The 17,661-nt window shown below is 37.7% G+C and overlaps 1 protein-coding gene across 2 annotated transcripts in view; it reads right to left on the reverse strand.

Moving 5' to 3' along the window:
- Positions 1-408: 408 nt before the first annotated feature.
- The window catches only part of ngf (nerve growth factor), a 71,926-nt gene continuing 54,673 nt past the window's right edge, over positions 409-17,661 (reverse strand). The window contains exons 2-3 of one of the 2 annotated variants that reach the window (XM_008109869.3): positions 9,222-9,321; positions 409-1,298 (exon numbers count right to left, since the gene is read on the reverse strand). In XM_008109869.3, the coding sequence (XP_008108076.1) occupies positions 552-1,286 (735 nt within the window). In that variant the 5' untranslated portion in view covers positions 1,287-1,298; positions 9,222-9,321 and the 3' untranslated portion in view covers positions 409-551. The remainder of the gene's footprint in view (positions 1,299-9,221; positions 9,322-17,661) is intronic. The other variant, XM_003220508.4, reaches the window with a different exon arrangement.

Below are 17,661 nucleotides of genomic sequence, written 5' to 3' on the forward strand. Positions count from 1 at the left end.
GCATTATTTAAAGTAGTGGTCCCTGGACTGGTGCAGGCCACTGGGCTGTTGGCTATCATTATATTTTATGGCACAAATTAATGCCAATCCCTGGAACTTTGAGAAAAAAGTCATTACTGCCCCCTTCCCAGAAAGCCTGAGAAGGAGCATTTTTCAATTTCTGTCCAGAATTTTACTAATAGAACAATATGGTGACATGTTTTTCGTCTGCTTTGTAACAACAGAGCATTGGTTACAAGCAATGGATATGTTTGATGTATAAACAGGATGAGGATGGCATTGAAAACTGACAAGTATTCATTTTCAAAATCACTGGTATGATAATCATGTTAATATTTCCAGGAAGCAAAATTGAGGCAATCTTTTGCTGAAAGGAGACAGATCTCATTAAAGTATTCAACACACAGGCAGTTTTAAAGAGTTTAATAAATATTTCCTTACTATATAAACTATAAATATAGCATAGAGTCCACATAACTTAAAATAATTTACAGACTGAGGTAGGGGGCCGGGTGGAAGTGGCAAAGGGGGAAGGGCGGGCTTGGCCAATCTCAGAGGTTTTCACTTTTCCTACTGATTACACATACACAGGCAGTGTCAATCCGAATGAAGCGCCAGGCAGCCTGGTTGCCATCCTTGGTCAATGCCTTGACAAAGGTATGTGTTGTGGTGCAGTAGGAATTCCAGTGCCTGGCATCAATACCTCTGCACCCACTGGACACTGGCTTAGGGTCTCTGCATTTGGTCTCAAAGAAGTACTGCTTGTAAGCATTGTTATTGAGGTTGACATCCACCATCACAGTCACCTCTTTACCTTTGATGTCTGTTGCTGTGGTTTTATTGGCAACCCACACACTGACACTGTCACATACAGAATATTCTCCCCGGTTATGTACAGGATGAGTTGCCCGCTTGGTTCGGATATTCCTGTTGAGGGAGTCTGTGCTGTCTAGGAATTCCACACTCTGACCATCCCTTGACAAAGGCGGTGGCTGAGTGCTGAACAAAACCCGAGGTGACTGGAACCGCCTTTTCTGAAAAAGCTTTGGATCCACAAATACATTATTTGATGCTTGTCCTGTTTCCCTGTCCTCTGCTTTCCTAACAACAGGTTGGTTCTGGTCTCTGTGCCGGGTTGGTTTCATAATATGGCGTGTTTTAGTCCGACTGCTTCCAGAAATGTCAGCTGTTGCAGGAGATCCCAAAGGCGCATTATCTTCAGATTTTGGTGCTGCCCATATGCCAATCAGAAATGCTATAATCAGAGTGTAGCACAGCATGGACATTACGCTATGCACCTGAAAGAGAAGAGACCAAGAACAATATTGTGAGTAAAGATAGCATTCAAATGGATCCACTCTGAATCTAGTGCATATATGCTGATACAGCAAAGCCAGTGAAAATGTATTACTAAGGTATGTCATGGTTTTTATGAGATCCTGCCATGTGGATGCCAGATGTTGCTTTCCTTCAGTCCCCACCCCACTCCTTGCAGGAAGCCATATCCAAAAGCCTGTAGCGTGCTTGATAAAGTAGGAATATCAGGAAATAATAGCTGGGTTATTGTTAATTCCTGTGGTATTTATTTTTATTAGAATATGACTTCTATGAAGCAGTTGCTTGGGGTTATTAAAGTTGAAGTAAGATCATGACAAAAATCTCTGTGGGTTACATCAGAATCTCTATCAGAAGAAGAAGTGCAAAAAGAAAAAAAAATACATCATGTATTTTCTCTTTTCTAGACATTTATAATTCACAAATTTGGCCAAAAAGCAGAATAAGGACTGGTCCTCAGTAGAGTCTAATGGATTTCATGTCAATGTGGTGGTGGTTTTTTTTTTTTTTTGGTTTTTTTTTTTTAGGGGAATTGGGTTGAGTGCCTTGTTTGGCTACTTTAAAGCTTAGACTAAAATCTTCATAGGACTCACCACTCAATCAATCTGGAAGTAACCAGTTGCCACTATTGTAACTCTAGTCTAGGCATTTAGATTGAAAATAACTTCTGAAAGACTTCAGCAACTCCGACTCTTTATAAGCATCTTCAAAGAAAGAAAAGGAAGCCAATACAAAGCTGGCATAGTAAAGAAATAAAGCAATGTTCCTGACGTGACACATCATTAAAAGCAGAACTGCTGCATTTACCAGAAAAGTGGCAATAGGCTAAAACAGGAGATGTAACACAACAAAAAGCAAGTCTGCCTAATCACATCAACATCAAGTTGCTTCATTGCATTTAATCTTGTAGACATTATACCATTTGTAAGGAGAATTTTTTTTCTTCTTGTTACTATTTTTGCTATGCTGAGGGAATAAATACCCTCATTCTCTCACAGAGGAATGGTTCAAACCTTTAAGTTGCACCAACGGGTTTGAATTTCCCAGCCTCAAGTGTAAGGCCTCCCCAATAAGAATGAAAAATGATGAAAAATGTTCATAAATAGTTGAAAGTTTGTTTCTCAAATGTCAGGAAAGCCTGATGAGGAGACTCTTGAACTGACAGGAATCTTCACAGTTTGTAATTTTTGTAGACACAATTTACACAGTTTAATGCTTATAAAAGTGAATTTCAAAAGTTATGAGTAACAAATGGGGTGTCAACTACCGTAATTATTTTTTGCACAAAAGGCATGTGTGAATTGTTCATACAATATGTCCTAAACTGTGGGAAATATCAAAAGTATTAGTTACTTTCTTCAAAACCAAATGTAGTGAAGAAAAATAATTCTACTCCAAAACACCCTTCAAATTCTCCTTATGTTCATTTTATGTGGTCACGAACCACCTTATCACACTGAGAAATTTCCCAGTCGTAGGACACTTTAGCCTCTTTTGAAGCATGGAGAGGCACTGAGCTTATCACATTAGTTAAGCTATTTCTGGCTGTCATGCATAGCTCTCCGTGGTTGAAAAGAGGCAGAAATGTCCTGAAAAGAGGGAAGTTCAGCAATCGACCTCATCACATTGAGAAATTTCCTCCTGGTATGACACTTCAGAGTCTTTTCTAGCATGGAGAATCATGGAGCTCATCACATATTCCAGGGTTGAAAAGAGGCAGAAATGTCCTGAAAGGAGGAAACTCTGAACATGGGCCAGCTATCGTATTCAGAGCTCCTACCTCTAATCATACTTTACTCCTATGTTTACAACTTAAAAACAGGTGTGATGCGAACCATCAAAAGATTCCTGTCTTGTTTCATTGCCCAACCATCAGCAGTCTCTTGTATCCTATGGGTTTTGGTGCAGAACTATATGATCCCATGGAAAGAAATGGTTTTTACCGGGATCACTGTCTTTTGTATCCTATGGGCTTTGATGCAGAAGTCCATGGAAAAATTGTTTTAACATGGATCACTGAGTTGTGGAAATCCATTGGTCTCAGCATTTTGGATAAAGGAGACTCAACCTATACGCTGATGTTTTAGGATGTGTAAAAAAGGGATTTATAACTAAACTGAAAAATCAATTAACACCAGTGGCACAGCCACTGGTCTCTTCATTTACAATGAAAAATTGATCATTTTGTTGGATCACAGAGCATGCTTTACATAAATATCTGTTCAAGAAATGACAGTGCCAAAGGAAGCCATATAGAAGAAGCATATATACTTTTTTAAAATGGTGTTTTTATTAAGATGTTTGATTAAAAAGGGGGTTTGTGGCTTCCAGTCTTTCCAGAAGCATATATTCTTGCAAGTTTATTCAAGATGGATTTTCACAACACATTCAGCACTTAAAATGTCACTGCTCTATGGGGAAAATATGGTTTGACAGATGGGAATGGCAACTGGATCAGCCTTCATTGTAACAACAATTACCACATTGTCTCACTATGAACAACACAGTGATCAAAGCTGTTTTAAGATATCTTGTTGTCTGTAACAGAATAATAGGTTATGCCCCTCCCTCCTCATTTCTGGGAAATCTTCATTCTGTTGCCAGGATTCAAGGTTTCTACAACCAAAATCCTTTCTGCTGCATTTCTCTTTTTTTCTCTTCCTCCCAAATAAGGAGAACTATGATCAGATGTAGTAACATTGAAACCTTTACATGCTGCTAAAAGGGATAACTAGAACCATGAGATCTTTTCTATCATTCAAGGGCACATACATCAGTTTACTGAACCAGACTAGCAATCCACTTTATCACAATTTTTAATTATTTTGCAATTGAGCAAATGATTAAAAATCATTGAATGACTTGTACAGTGCCGGCCTTAATTTAATGACCCTATTGTACTCCCAACTAGAATAGTTAAGCAATGGTAAATGTAAATTTCCCATAATGCATCCATATCAGTCTTATAGAAGTAACTGTGAAAATGGAACAATGAACAGTATTTTAACATATTAACAAGTAAAGGGCAGAACTCAACTTATGCTATAAAATATTTACTACTTTACTACACAGAAGATGTTTGCAGCAATTAAGCAAAAACGGACATAGCAGGAACAAAAGCTATAATAACGAACTCTCCAGACTTCTGGAACTGTTATACTAGGGTCTGTTTCCTTTCCCCGAAATGTTATGACTGAAAAAAATAAGCAATTTCTTCAAATTAATAGTGGCACTTTTAGCTCTGTAGATTTCTAACATGAAATAAAAGAAAGAAAGAGCAAGCAGAATGAGTGGAATTTCTAGAAATTTTCAAGGGGCTGAAAATTGCACAACAGTTGTACCTATGTTTATTTGTAAGTTCCACTGAAGAATTTGGAAGCTATTTCTAAGTAATTATGCTCACAATTGGATTGCTTATGCTTTATACTTTGAAAGCTTATCCAGTGCAAAGTCTTGTTCTCAGCTAGCAAAATGCCAAAGGAAATCCTATCATTTTATTGAACTTGGAGGATGGGGAAGGATTTTACTTCTTTCTTCAGTAGTTGCAGAATTGTAAGGAAGCCTTGGGTTCATCCTGCATGCCAAAGTCTAGCTTAATTGAAGAAGGCAATTAATACTGTCAAACCCTGCCAGTAGTCGACAATATAAAATGAGTCACTTCCAACAATCTTACGTCTATAGAATGCAACAGTCAACTTCTTAATAAGGATGGGTTCACATATGATATCCAAAATAAGAAGCAGAAATAATTAGGTATAGGGAAAAGAAAGCAACTAATTACAGACCTATCACGATATTTATTTAACCAGAGGAGTCAATTGCACAGCAGGGAATTCAAAAGCACATTGCTGAGAGTTAATTTTTAATAGTAGCTTATTTTGCTCTTCCTACAGAAAACAGCCAACAGCTACTTCACCGTGGGTTGTTGAGACTATTTTTCAGTATGATGAACTAAGACCATGCTACAATCAAACCAGGCCAAGTCAAATAAAACCAACCCAACCAAGTCCAGGTGGCAAAAAATAAAACAAAAAAACAAAACATTGGTTGATGCAGAAGAAAGCCATCAATTTTACAAAAAATCTTTCCAGTTTTTATTTTTTAGATCATCCACAGAGATCTATTTATACATTCTCGTGTACTGGTATATTATGTACTTTGGAAACTACATTTAGCAGTGTGTTGGCTGCTTCTTCCAATAGGTAGCTGACCAGGAAGCTGTTCCACCATCAAGATTTTTATCACATTAAAACATGGAATTGAAGTGACATGGTACTACGTTAGGTCAACCACGGTGTGTGAACAGACTGAAATTATTTGCCCTTATGGTGTTGTGCAAAGAAAAGTATCTATTTCAATAACTGTTCCAGTTTCTTTTCAAATAACCTTTCTATTTTTAAAGTGGGCCCATATACGTCCTTTTGGCATTGATAATTAAACATTTGGAACTTTGGTGCCAAATTTCAGTAGGAAACCACAAAGTCCGTTTTTGTTTAAAAAAGGTAACTATGGGGAACATCTGAGGCATTAAACACAAAAAAGAGCTTGAGGACACATGTAGCACAGGAGCAAAACTGTGCCTGCAGTTACTCTAAACTATGCTTTAACATAACCAAAATGTCCATTTTCCATGCTGGTGAAATTACAAACTGTTCAGTTGTGAAATGTCATGTGCCCTACACTAACAAAACAGTTGATAAAAAGAACAATAGCGTCAAATTGATTTTTTAAGCCTACATCATTTACAATCTCATCACATGGACTTCTGGCTCTGTCCAAGGACACTTCCAGGACGGGACTAGGATCGAGTCTGCTGGAGACCTTCATGTGATGCAGGGCTACTTCCAGCAGGGCTCTGTCCTGGAAGCATCCTAGGACGGTGCCCTGAGAACATGGGGGGCTACTCATATTCTCATGGCCTACAACGGGGCCAGCATGTGGCGGGAAGTTGTGTGAAGATGCTTTCCCCTGTGTGATGGGGAAAGCGGCAATGTGGACAATGTCGGGAGCGGGACGATGGCTTCCTCTGCTGCCCCATGGATTCGCCATGCTGCCACCACTGTCCCCCTTTGTCCCCCTCATTAGGGGCCTTAATGTAATGAGGTCTTAAAAGACTCCATATAAATACTGATCTGTTGATTTGACATACAATATTGTCTTATGAATTACAGTTCTCTGAGCAAACACGGGTTTCAAAGCTTTGGAACTTCATCAAATTTGATTTTTTTTTTAGCCTGAAGCAACTTCAGGCTTATCACTGTGTTGTAACATTTTAATAAATATATCAATTTGTATACAAACTCATAGGTTGAGCATGGGTGGTAATTCATAGATTTCCACTGTAACATAGCTTCCTGAATGTTTCAGAGTTCTAATTAAATTATTTCCTGCAACCTTATGTGCAAGCTGAAGATTCAGAAAGTATAGGCTACTTATTTTGTTTGTTGTTTTAATTTGGTATATACATTAGCATATTTGTGACCCATGGAAATGTTGACCACATTTTTAGTTGATTTTTAACTACAATTTCTAGACTTATACATGAGTATATAGGGTAAATGTAATCTCTTCAGTGAAAGAACATGGCCATATAGCCCAAAAACCTCATAGCAAACTGTTGTGATTCAGTCTGATGATGAAGGGGGATTTGTGGAACAGCAGTTTGTCCCTGGGAATGTTGACGTTTCTGAAATGCAGGTGGATTCTGAAAGTGTTGATAGCTTAGAAAAACAGACAAAACAGGGGAATGTGGATAGCTCTGAGTTTAGCAGAGATGCTGCCGAAGTTTGTGATAAGGATAACTTTTCACAGGAGTCTGAGAATTGTCAACAAAGTCCAGATGGGAATGAGGGGATGAATTTGTGTTAGACAGAGATTCCAGGTTGAAATTGAGATCGGGGCCCCAGATGCTCTGTGAGAATTGGAGGAATGTGTGTGTGTGTGTGTGTGTGTGTGGGGGGGGGGGGGTTAGAGCTCAGAGAAACGTGTTTTTAGGTTGCAAGGAGGTTTTAAAGGAGATGTAATTTGGAAAGATTTCAGTCAGAGCAACATCGCTGTTGAAGATTCAACTCTTGCTTAGTTTCGGTTCATGCATCATCTCATGTGTTTTGATTATACCTTTGAAGCTCATGTTTACTTGTTTCTTCGGGATTGCCTTGTTATTTTTGGGTCTCAGTACTTTTATCTACGAACACTCTGAACTGTGCTTGATGGATTGCACTCTCAATTGGATTATTGCTTTCTTTACTGCTTTTTATTGGGTTTTGTTATTCTTTATCAATAAACTGAAAAACTCAAGCCTGCTGTGGTGGAGTGTGTGTGTGTAGCAAGGTGAACCAGTGCTGGGGTGTGACACAAACCAAAAGAACGGTACTTGGCTACTCAGCTGGAACTATTGGGACATCCTCCAACAGTCCTAGTTGTTTCACTAACTCTCCTCCAGTCCACATTCTAATCTTATAATTAAGAATCACAAGTAATTTTGAGAGGACAGCAAGTTCAATCTCACTATAATAAGAATATGCTCTGGAATTTAGTTAGTGCAAGTATTTCAGGATAATAGCATTTTTATTCCATATACATGTCAACATTAAAGTGGTCTTCTTTTACCACAAAACACAAAAGTCTTATGCCACATGATGTAAAACATTACATTCTTTGGACGACTCCTTTATTAAAATAACAGCACTTTTGCCATAAAGTCCACCACTTAAAGCAAGGTTAATTACAGAGCTACTGCTACTGGCTTGAGCCAAAAACAATTCAACAGCATTTCCAAGCACTGCCACCCTAAGAAAACACAGCCTCTATTTCATTTGGTGACTTGTTTTAACCACAAGAAAAAAAGATTCAATTTCAGCAGTATTTTCAATCTTCATTTTCTATATATTTTCCAGATCCATCGTCAAGACTAAATCCAGTAAATGAAGCAAACGATGAGAAGTTTCAAACAAACAATGCTAAAAACAGCATCTGCCAGTGTTTCCATTGTTGGTCCAATTTTTAAGGATTAAATCATGCGCTGAAATGAAAACTTTCTTTAGAAGCTGTCAATCTAGATGTAAATTATTTTCTCCCTTGAACTCTGAGCTAGTTGAAAACCATTTCATTTAATGACAAGTAACTATATTATCTGTCTTGTCAAATACCTTTGCCATACATTAGAGGACACCTGACAAATATTCCCAAATTGGGGAGAGGAGGAACTCTACTTTGATAAACACTAAAATAAAAATAAAAACACAATTGATTTTTTATAAAATGCTATTCAGCACTTCATAGGACATTATGTCAACCTATGTGTTCCCCAAGATAAATCCAAGTAGTTAACAGTTATGCCTAGTCTATTGAATTCTTTTGCTTTTCCTTTGCTGCCATAGAGCCAGCAAGGAGCAGTGGTTTATGTGCCAACTATGACACCGGAAGACCAGAATTCAAATCCCTGCTTAACCTGGAAATGCACTGGGTGACTTGGGCAAGCCCTATTCTCTCACCTTGAGGGGAAGGCAAAACCAAAGCTCTTCGGAAGAAATCTTTCCATGATATATTAATTGAAAGCACACAGCAATCACATTAAAACGAGTTTAAATCTCTACTGATTTCTCCACTTACTTAGAAACTTGTTTCAAAGGACAATTAACTGACGAGCCTCAATTCTCAAAGGAGTGTTGTCTAGAGCACTCTTTCACCTGGATACACTGATTGCAATGGAAGAACATAAGCAGCAAACAATTAACCAGATTACTTTGTTCATTGTTATTAATACTGTCTAGCCAAGACACCTCCTAATATGCTGCTAAGGAACCGAAAGGCTTTCCAAAACATAATCTGAGAGTACATAAACAAACACAGTGGGGACATCTGAAAGCAAAGAAAAGATGGCAGACCTGTTGTGTGATGGCATGCTTCCCCCATCATCAACAATTGTAGCCTGTGCTTCTACATCATAGAATAAGTGATTCCAGTCAAGATCACTGAGAAGTCCATCTGGAAGGAGAAAGCATTGCTGGAAATATCAAAGTGGTAGTGTTGACTGAGGATGCCAAAGTGGAGTGGGAATGAAGAGATGACTTTAGCCACCTTTTCCCACAGTAATTCCAAAGTACTCTTTACATCTTAGCTGTGTTTTGCACATGTGTTTCTACTTTTATATGTGATCTATGCTCCTCCCCAAAATTAGCTGCTATCTTCAGGTCTGGAAAAGGTTGCACAATCCTCTCTTTATAATATGATATTTATATAGAATTATTGTTTTTGTTGTTAATAATAATAATATTTCTAGACTGCATTGTGACAATCTGGGTTAGAAAGCAAAAGCAATACCAGAAAGTAACAAGAAACAATTAAAAATATCCTACGTTCAGTAAGTATGCCTCCTGACTCTCTGGAAGATGAGTTTGCGATCCAAGTGAGAGTCCTTGAAGTGGCAGGAACTAACAGCCAACAAGATTTGAAATGTTGGCTGATGGGATGGATTAGACTTTATTGTGTATGTAACTTAGTCTCACAACTTTAGATGGGTACACATGAAATCTGAATCCTGAAAAGTGGCATGTTTAAAGTTGGAAGGTACAATAAACATTGGAGGTGGGGCACAAAGTTAGACCAAGTTTAGGATTGGTCTAATTTTCAACACATGGAAACCAATGGGAGCCTTGTCAAAACTAAAATTCCTGGGCCCCAGTCTGCCAGCCAGAGCCACACCTATTTTGGAAGGAACAAAGTCTGGATACCACACACCTTCAGTCAGCCAAATTTCCTCAGCCCGCTTGCACTGTCAGTCCTTATATACAGCTGTCATCTCCAGTGGTAATTTGTTTTTAATTTGATTACTAACCACTCCCTTGGTTGTTCACATTGCCAAGTTCAGTTCAACAGGAGGAGTGCAAGCATCCAAGGTACATTCTTTGTGGTTTTTGGAATCCCAGTGTTGTTTTTAAATAATTTAATCTATGCAATTTTGATAGTTGTTAAGTGACCAACTTTTATCACGACACAATAACCTCTGCAGGAAGAATGCTGAATTTTATGTGGAACTATAGGTGGCAAGGATAACTGGTATCAATAACTGGGGCCTTTACCACAATTGCTCCAAAGTCATGAAAGAACCCGTAAAGAGAGCATGGAAGCTCTACTGCTGTTCCAGTTTTGCAAGGGGGGCACAATGCTGCCTTATTAAAATGTCCTGTTGCTTTTAAATCAGTACTTTGGTTTTGTTGTGCTGCTGTTACAGAGTGTGGTATTTTCAGAGACTACAGTTTCTATTGATATTGGTTAGTTTTTTTTTATAAAGCCTGCACTTTTTTTGTAGCTGGAACTAGTTTATATGGTTTATGTGGCAAAAGTTGCCCCTTGCCCTAAAGAGGCAGCACACAAATGTTTTAGATGAATAGTATAGTATAGTTGTTGGTATCCGAGAAAATGATTGGCTTTAATAAAGCCTAGGCTATCAAGGGGTATTTTGAAGCTCGTATTTAAAATGAATCCACCTAACCTTTCATTAACTCTGTAGCAAAGGTCAAAGTAGGGGGAGAGAAAAGCTGCTATTCTAAATTTCCTTGATACACATATAATTACATTTCAAAACAGCAAAAAAAGGGGCTCACAATCTTCTAGTGTTTCGCATTTCTGGTTCCATTTGACCATGACATCATGAACAAAGGACAACTCTCCACCCAGGGGAATTGGCTTTAGGGTTAACAAGAGCTCCATAGAACTCATTTGCCTCAAGAGACTTGGTTTATTTGAGTAAGAGAATCCTTGAGATTAAGAGCAGATTTCTTTTTTTCCCACACCTATAGAATGAAGCAAACCAGGCACTCTTTCCCTCACCACTAACCCCATGCAATTTAGATATTTAAGACTCAAAGGAACACGAATTCAGACAATTCCCAGTGGAAATGGCAGCCTCGTCCCCTGCACCCTGCAGTGATTCTCTTGTTTCACTTATAGTCAAAACCTAGAGTTATGTCATCCACTTAGGGGAAGAAAAACAGCTTAAACGTTCTTGACAAAGATTTACATCCTTGAACCATTACAGTTCTGTAGAATTCAGGTGCGAAAAAATCCAGTCCAACTGTGTTGAAATATTTGTTCTCTTGCTACTTGCACCACCTTAATGGAGATGTAGTAAACAGATACAAGATTGTAATTGGTTCCTAAGAATTACGGCCTAATCACATACTTCTCTTTCTTGATCTCTATTCTGACAAGCCAGGAAAGCCTTCTGATATTGTGGAAATTATAATTCCTATTAGAGGAGTGTACACACCTTTAATTTGAATTTTCTATCTTATTTCCAGGCAGAGAAACTGAGAGGAGAGTTTCAACGATTTTATCAAAAAAGGAAAGCAATACTTCAAATGTAAGGATGCAGAAGTGGGGAATGCAAGTAGGAGTGAGAACACATCTTTTCTTTCCCCTTAGGTCTGTTATTCTTCTTTGCAAAGTTGCCAAGTGTATGAGAAAAGGAGAAACTTGAAACATCAGAAGAATGCTATATATTAAAAAAATTGCATCTCCTTTAATTCCTAATATACAGGTGCCAAAATGAAAAACACTGACTCAGTTATGGGTTTGCCAGAGAATCATAGATTTGGAAGAGACCATAAGGACCATCCAGTACAATCCCCAGTATGCAGTATCTTCCAATTAGGAAATATAAAGTCTGGGATTGTAAAATTTAAAATTAAATACCTTATCTGCAAAGCCTCACTAGGTAAATCAGTTGCTTTGACATTGGAACATGGCATCAAGCCATGAGATCAATGAAAAAGAGGTAGCCTGATTGATCCCTTCAGTGGTAAGACAGTGTAAACAGTGAGTCTGAGTCAAAAGGAAGCAATAGATTGAATTTTCCTGGAAACTGTGGAGCAAGAACTGGTTAGGTATTTATTTATTTATTTGCTATATTTCTACTCCACTCTACCTCACCCTGAAGGGGACTCAGCACGGCTTCCAGTTTTGTAATTATTCAATGCCACATTACACATAAGAGAAGCAATATATAACACAATTAAACTATAAAACAATAAATATATAAATATGATTAAAACCATTAAAACATAGGTACATTGCATTAAAGTCTAAAAGAAACACTGTCACATATGTCACATGACAGGATAAAACAGCTAAGAGGTGAGTTCCCCCCCCCCCCCCCGGTCTATGTAGACAGGCCCTTGACAGCGATAGAGGGGGGAAACATGCATCATTAAGGCTGAGGCAGAAAACATTGTCTGTGAACTAACATGTCTTATTTCTGAGGTGTGTGTGTGTGCAAGGGTACACTTTTGCAGCTCTTGAAAATATTAAACCATTAAAAGGTTATTACCATTTTGATAGATGGTCTTTTACTTCTAACTGAAAAATCATAGCAATATATGCTTAGACATCTGCATATGTATTCAAGCTGATGCACAGTTGGCTTTTTGCAATTCAGATTATATAATATGAATGCTAATAAACTGTTAATTCTTGCACAAATATGAGTCTTAAAATGAAACAACAGAGCAAAAAATGTGCTGGATTAACAGCTCATAATTCTTTCTGTGTCTAGCTGGAATGTATTTTCCTTCTAGGCTGCAATGTTCTGTTTTCCCTTCTGAGCTCTTACTCCACTCATTCTTTACTTCTCCTCAGAAGGTGGTTTCACTGCTTAATCATAGCTCATAATATGAAACATAAAAGACTAAAAAAATACATATTAAAACTTGAGTAGTGCAATCAGTAATTAAAGCCACATGGTTGGGTTGCATGCCTTTCAGAGGAAAATGAATCCCAAGTTCCTGAGTTTATGTAAGGACACTCTTAAACCCCTGTGCAGGTGATAGCATTGCCCCTAGTAGGGCTGAGGAATGTAAATTTATCTAAAATAAATAATACCAATTTCCAAGTGCCTCTGTGCCCCCTTTTCATTGCACTGCATGGTGTCTCATACTTCTAATTAACAGAGACAGTCAGACTTGATAATCTCTTTAAGACAAGGGATGCAACACAGTGTCATTTTTATTGAAATATCATCTTTTTCATCTTTTTTTCATGTGCAATGAACCATTTAGGGAAAAATGAAAATCGTGTCCTTTACATTCTTCAATTACAAACATACTGGTTGTAGCAATTCCTTTCTCCAGTGACAAGCTTTCAGAGTAGAATGAGTTCTCTCAATTCTGAAATGCCTTGTATACTCAACTTTTTTTGTAATTGCAATTCAGGACTTCCAACAAACAACTCAAAAAGCCTGGTATTGATTTGCTATCTCATATGGGTCAAAGCACTTCTTCTACGACATCAAACCCATTCTTTACATTTGGGAGGATTTTAAAGCAATACCATTTTCTCTTTCCAGATTTAGTCTTGATACTCACATGCAAAATGTTTTTTTTTTCAGGCAAAAGGAAAATAAGGTGAAGAAAAACTACTTAGGCATACTTAAATGAGACCAATTCTAATTTAGTTCTATTGAACACTGCAGCTCACAGCCTTTACATACCTCTGATCACTAGCCCAAAAGCTGGGTGATACAGGGATATTTTTATTACTGATTGTATGTAATAAAATTAAAGTGATTAAGAAGTCAGATATCTTTAAAATATATTCATTTTCCAAAGAACAGTTTATTTCTGGGAACTATTTTGTGAACTAGCAATTCCTTGATTCAAATATCATTTATCCAATGCACTTTAAATATGAATTTTATTTTATCCTTCTGGTGCTTACATACTACCCAGGGTAGCTAAAAGCAGTTAAAGCCAATAATTAAGGATAACAAATATTAAGGCATTTCAAAAATGGTCCTCACTAGACTTGCAAAGGATTGTGATTTCAGTGGTAGAAAACAAAGCAGCTTTAGTAACATCACAAAAGCTACATCAAATGCTATCTAAAACCAGACAGAATAAGATATTTATCACTACTAACTAAACACCATTAAATAGGGCACTTTAATGCCAAAATGCATAATTAAAAATGTTGATTTAACTTTCCATCTATACACAACTGTATAAACTTAGTATTTGCACTTAGTCCTAAAGTGGATCAAAGTTGAGGATTAAAAGGAAATACTATTATGATTATAAAACACAACTGAAATAAGAATTTGTTATGGAATCATTCTCACAATTGAATCTTACCAAGGAATGGACAATAGATAAAGGAGTGGATAAATCTTTGAGAATTTATAATTAATTATAATAAGATAACTATGATTTATAGATACATTAATAATTCAGATGGCTTTTCCTGATGACATCCAAAATCAAAAAGGAGAAGATGGTAAACCAGGACCAATTTGTTTGAACCTTATACACTCACATTAAAACTGGCCCCACTACCAAATAGGCAGCCAGTACCATTCAGTCAGTAGAGGTGTCATCTGCAACTGGTGGGCCATCCCAGTCAGAAACGCAGTGAAGAATTTGGCAACAGCTACAGATGTAGCCCAGTCTTAAAGGCAGCTCCTCGTAGACCACATTGCAATAGTCCAGGTAGCTTGACCTATGAATAGTTCCAACTGGTTTAGTAGGTGAAGCTGATAAAAAATACTCCAAAACACTGAAAACACCTGGGCCTCTGGTGGCAAATATTATTCCATGAGTATCCATCAGCTATGGACCCGATTCTTCAGAAGTGCAACCCTATCCATGGGGCATGGGCACTATATTGCTAGGATTCAGCCTCAGTTTATTGGCCCTCTTCCAGTCCACCACCACTGCATCCAGGCACTGGTACATAACTTGGAAGGCTACACCTGATTCAGATGTGACAGAGATGGAAAGTTGGGTTCCATTAGCATATGGATGACACTTTCCTCCCAATCTCCTGATGACCAAGAGATATGAAGATCAGAAAAAAACCCTGAACATTTTGAAAACAAACCCTTCATTTTCTCCAAAAGTATTTTTTTTCATTAAAAAATGGGGGCAGGAGAAACATTGGCAAAAATTGATTATTGAATATTTTTCTTTTAAAATGAAGACTAAAATAAATCTTCTGTAGGGAAGAGCTGAAACATAAAATATAGTGGCCCAAAATTTCACTCCACTTAGCCAGTCCAGAAGCGTATCACATTTGGTGCTCTTTGTATGTGTGAAAGATCAACAAGATTGAACTCCCCCATCTCAATAAGGGACACAGGCCAAAGCTAATTAAATAAGTAAACCATATTTGTACACAGACTGACGCAGGTTTAGTGAATTGCTGTCATCTAAGATGCCTCTAACTGCACTGCCACAAGTCATTCCCCCAAGAAGGAGTGTTGGCCATCAGTGGTCAAGGACCATGGAGTCTAAAGGGGGTTCATTTACAACTGGCAATACTATTGAACCTTATACACTAAGTACAAGGTGTTGGTTTTGACCTTTAAAGCCCTACATGGTTTGGGTCCAGGTTACAGGATCACCTTCTCCTGTACAATCTGACCCAGGGTGGCTAAAAAATATAGAAAGGCAAACATTCAATGCCATCAAAGTGCATATATAAATGAATAAAACAAATTAAAAATGTAGCATTCAATAATATAAATAGACCATGATAAAATAATAAAACAGAGTTAAAAGCCATGGCCATATATACCATTCCTTGTTTCTTAGGCCGAAGTTTAACCATTGAACCATTTTTCTCTCCATATGCTTGTGTGCATAGGAAGGTTTCTAATTGCTTTTTGAAGGAGGGCAATGAAGGAGCCATTCTGATTTCCTTCGGGGGGAGTTCCAGAGCCATTCAAAGTGACTGACAGTAGGATCACTACTCTCAGTTTGAGAATCTGAATTGGTCCTTAGACAAATCAGCACACCAGGTATGAGGTCGTTTAGCTATGCACCAATGAATCTGGAACATGGAACATTGATCCAAATTTTCTGGTGGAGCTTGTTAAGGGTTATACAGGAAGAAGATAAGGCAACTATAATAGCTGAGGTTTTATGGGGACTGTCATGAAAAACAGTAGGCTTAAAGGGTTAGGAGTGAATTGCTCCCAACCTCCTGAAATTATTTTCCCTGTAACAAACGAATCTGGAGAACCTTTGGAGCTGCACTGTTAATTCCTGTTATATCCATCCACAAAAGTAAGATAATTTCCCCAATTCTTTTTTTATAGCTGACAGGATAAAAGGAAATATTCAGACAAATGTAAAGGCAGTATATTTTGCAGTGCTCTTATGCATAGCTGTTCAACTAGAGTTGCTGAGCTACAATCTGTTTACTTGTATAGTGTGTTGCTCTTTTAACAGTGCAGTGTCACTAGATTAAAGAATCTGTTATTTATAAAAACAGTCCCATGAAGAGGAGGGGAGGCTAGTTCTCTGTGTTTTACAGGAGGCTGGGTGTAGATAATTAAGATAGGCAGGCAGCTGCTTCTTCATGTTTAGCAACCAGCCCATGTGATAGCAGCTAGAGTTGGTGGCTGGCTTGGCACACGGAGCAATCTATTTGTGAGAAACAGAATGAAAATCACGCTGCTGGCACTTCTGGGACGTTAGTGGCAAATGGAGCCAAGTTTTTATGGTGAGAAAGTGCTGGCAGAGGGAAACACCCATCCAGGTTTACAAGGGAATATTACAAAACTTGATGGTTCTCTGAAAGTGAGCAGTAAAAGGAGAATGTTGATCCTGGCAATATCAACTCTGTGAAACTGCAATGAAGAAACAAATGTAGACTTTCAGTTCCCCTTAACTATGTTTCTGGATTTCATTTAAAAAATTTTTCTCCAGCCCAATACACTCGCACATTCAAAACAGAAGTAAACAATAGTCTAAAGTACTTCTTTTTATGCTATCTAATGTGGAAGACAAGCAATTTTTCTTTTAACGTGCAAGAGAATGGTAACATATTTGTGCACACTGAAAACAATTGTTTCAAGTTTTCCTGGAATCTTTCTGCAGACCAATTATCTACAGCAGGGGTCCTCAAACTTTTAAAGCAGAGGGCCAGTCCACAATCCTTCAGACTGTTGAGGGGCCGAATGATCATTTGAAGAAAAAAAATGAACAAATTCCTATGCACACTGCATATGTCTTATTTGTAGTGCAAAAACAAAACAACAACAACGATGAAAGAAAAATACAATATTAAAAAAACAAAACAATTTTAACCAACTCAAACCGATCAGGATTTCAATGGGAAGTGTGGACCTGCTTCTGGCCAACAAGATAGTCAAGTTAATTAGGATTATTGTTGTTGTGTGCCTTCAAGTCATTTCAGATTTTGGGCAAGCCTAAGTCAAAAATTTATTTATTTATTTATTTATTTATTATTTACTACATTTATATCTCGTCCTTCTCACCCTGAAGGGGACTCAGAGCGGCTTACAATTATATCTATATACAATATATT

This window comes from Anolis carolinensis, chromosome 4, assembly GCF_035594765.1.
Source record: "Anolis carolinensis isolate JA03-04 chromosome 4, rAnoCar3.1.pri, whole genome shotgun sequence".
Classification (NCBI taxonomy): domain Eukaryota; kingdom Metazoa; phylum Chordata; class Lepidosauria; order Squamata; family Dactyloidae; genus Anolis; species Anolis carolinensis.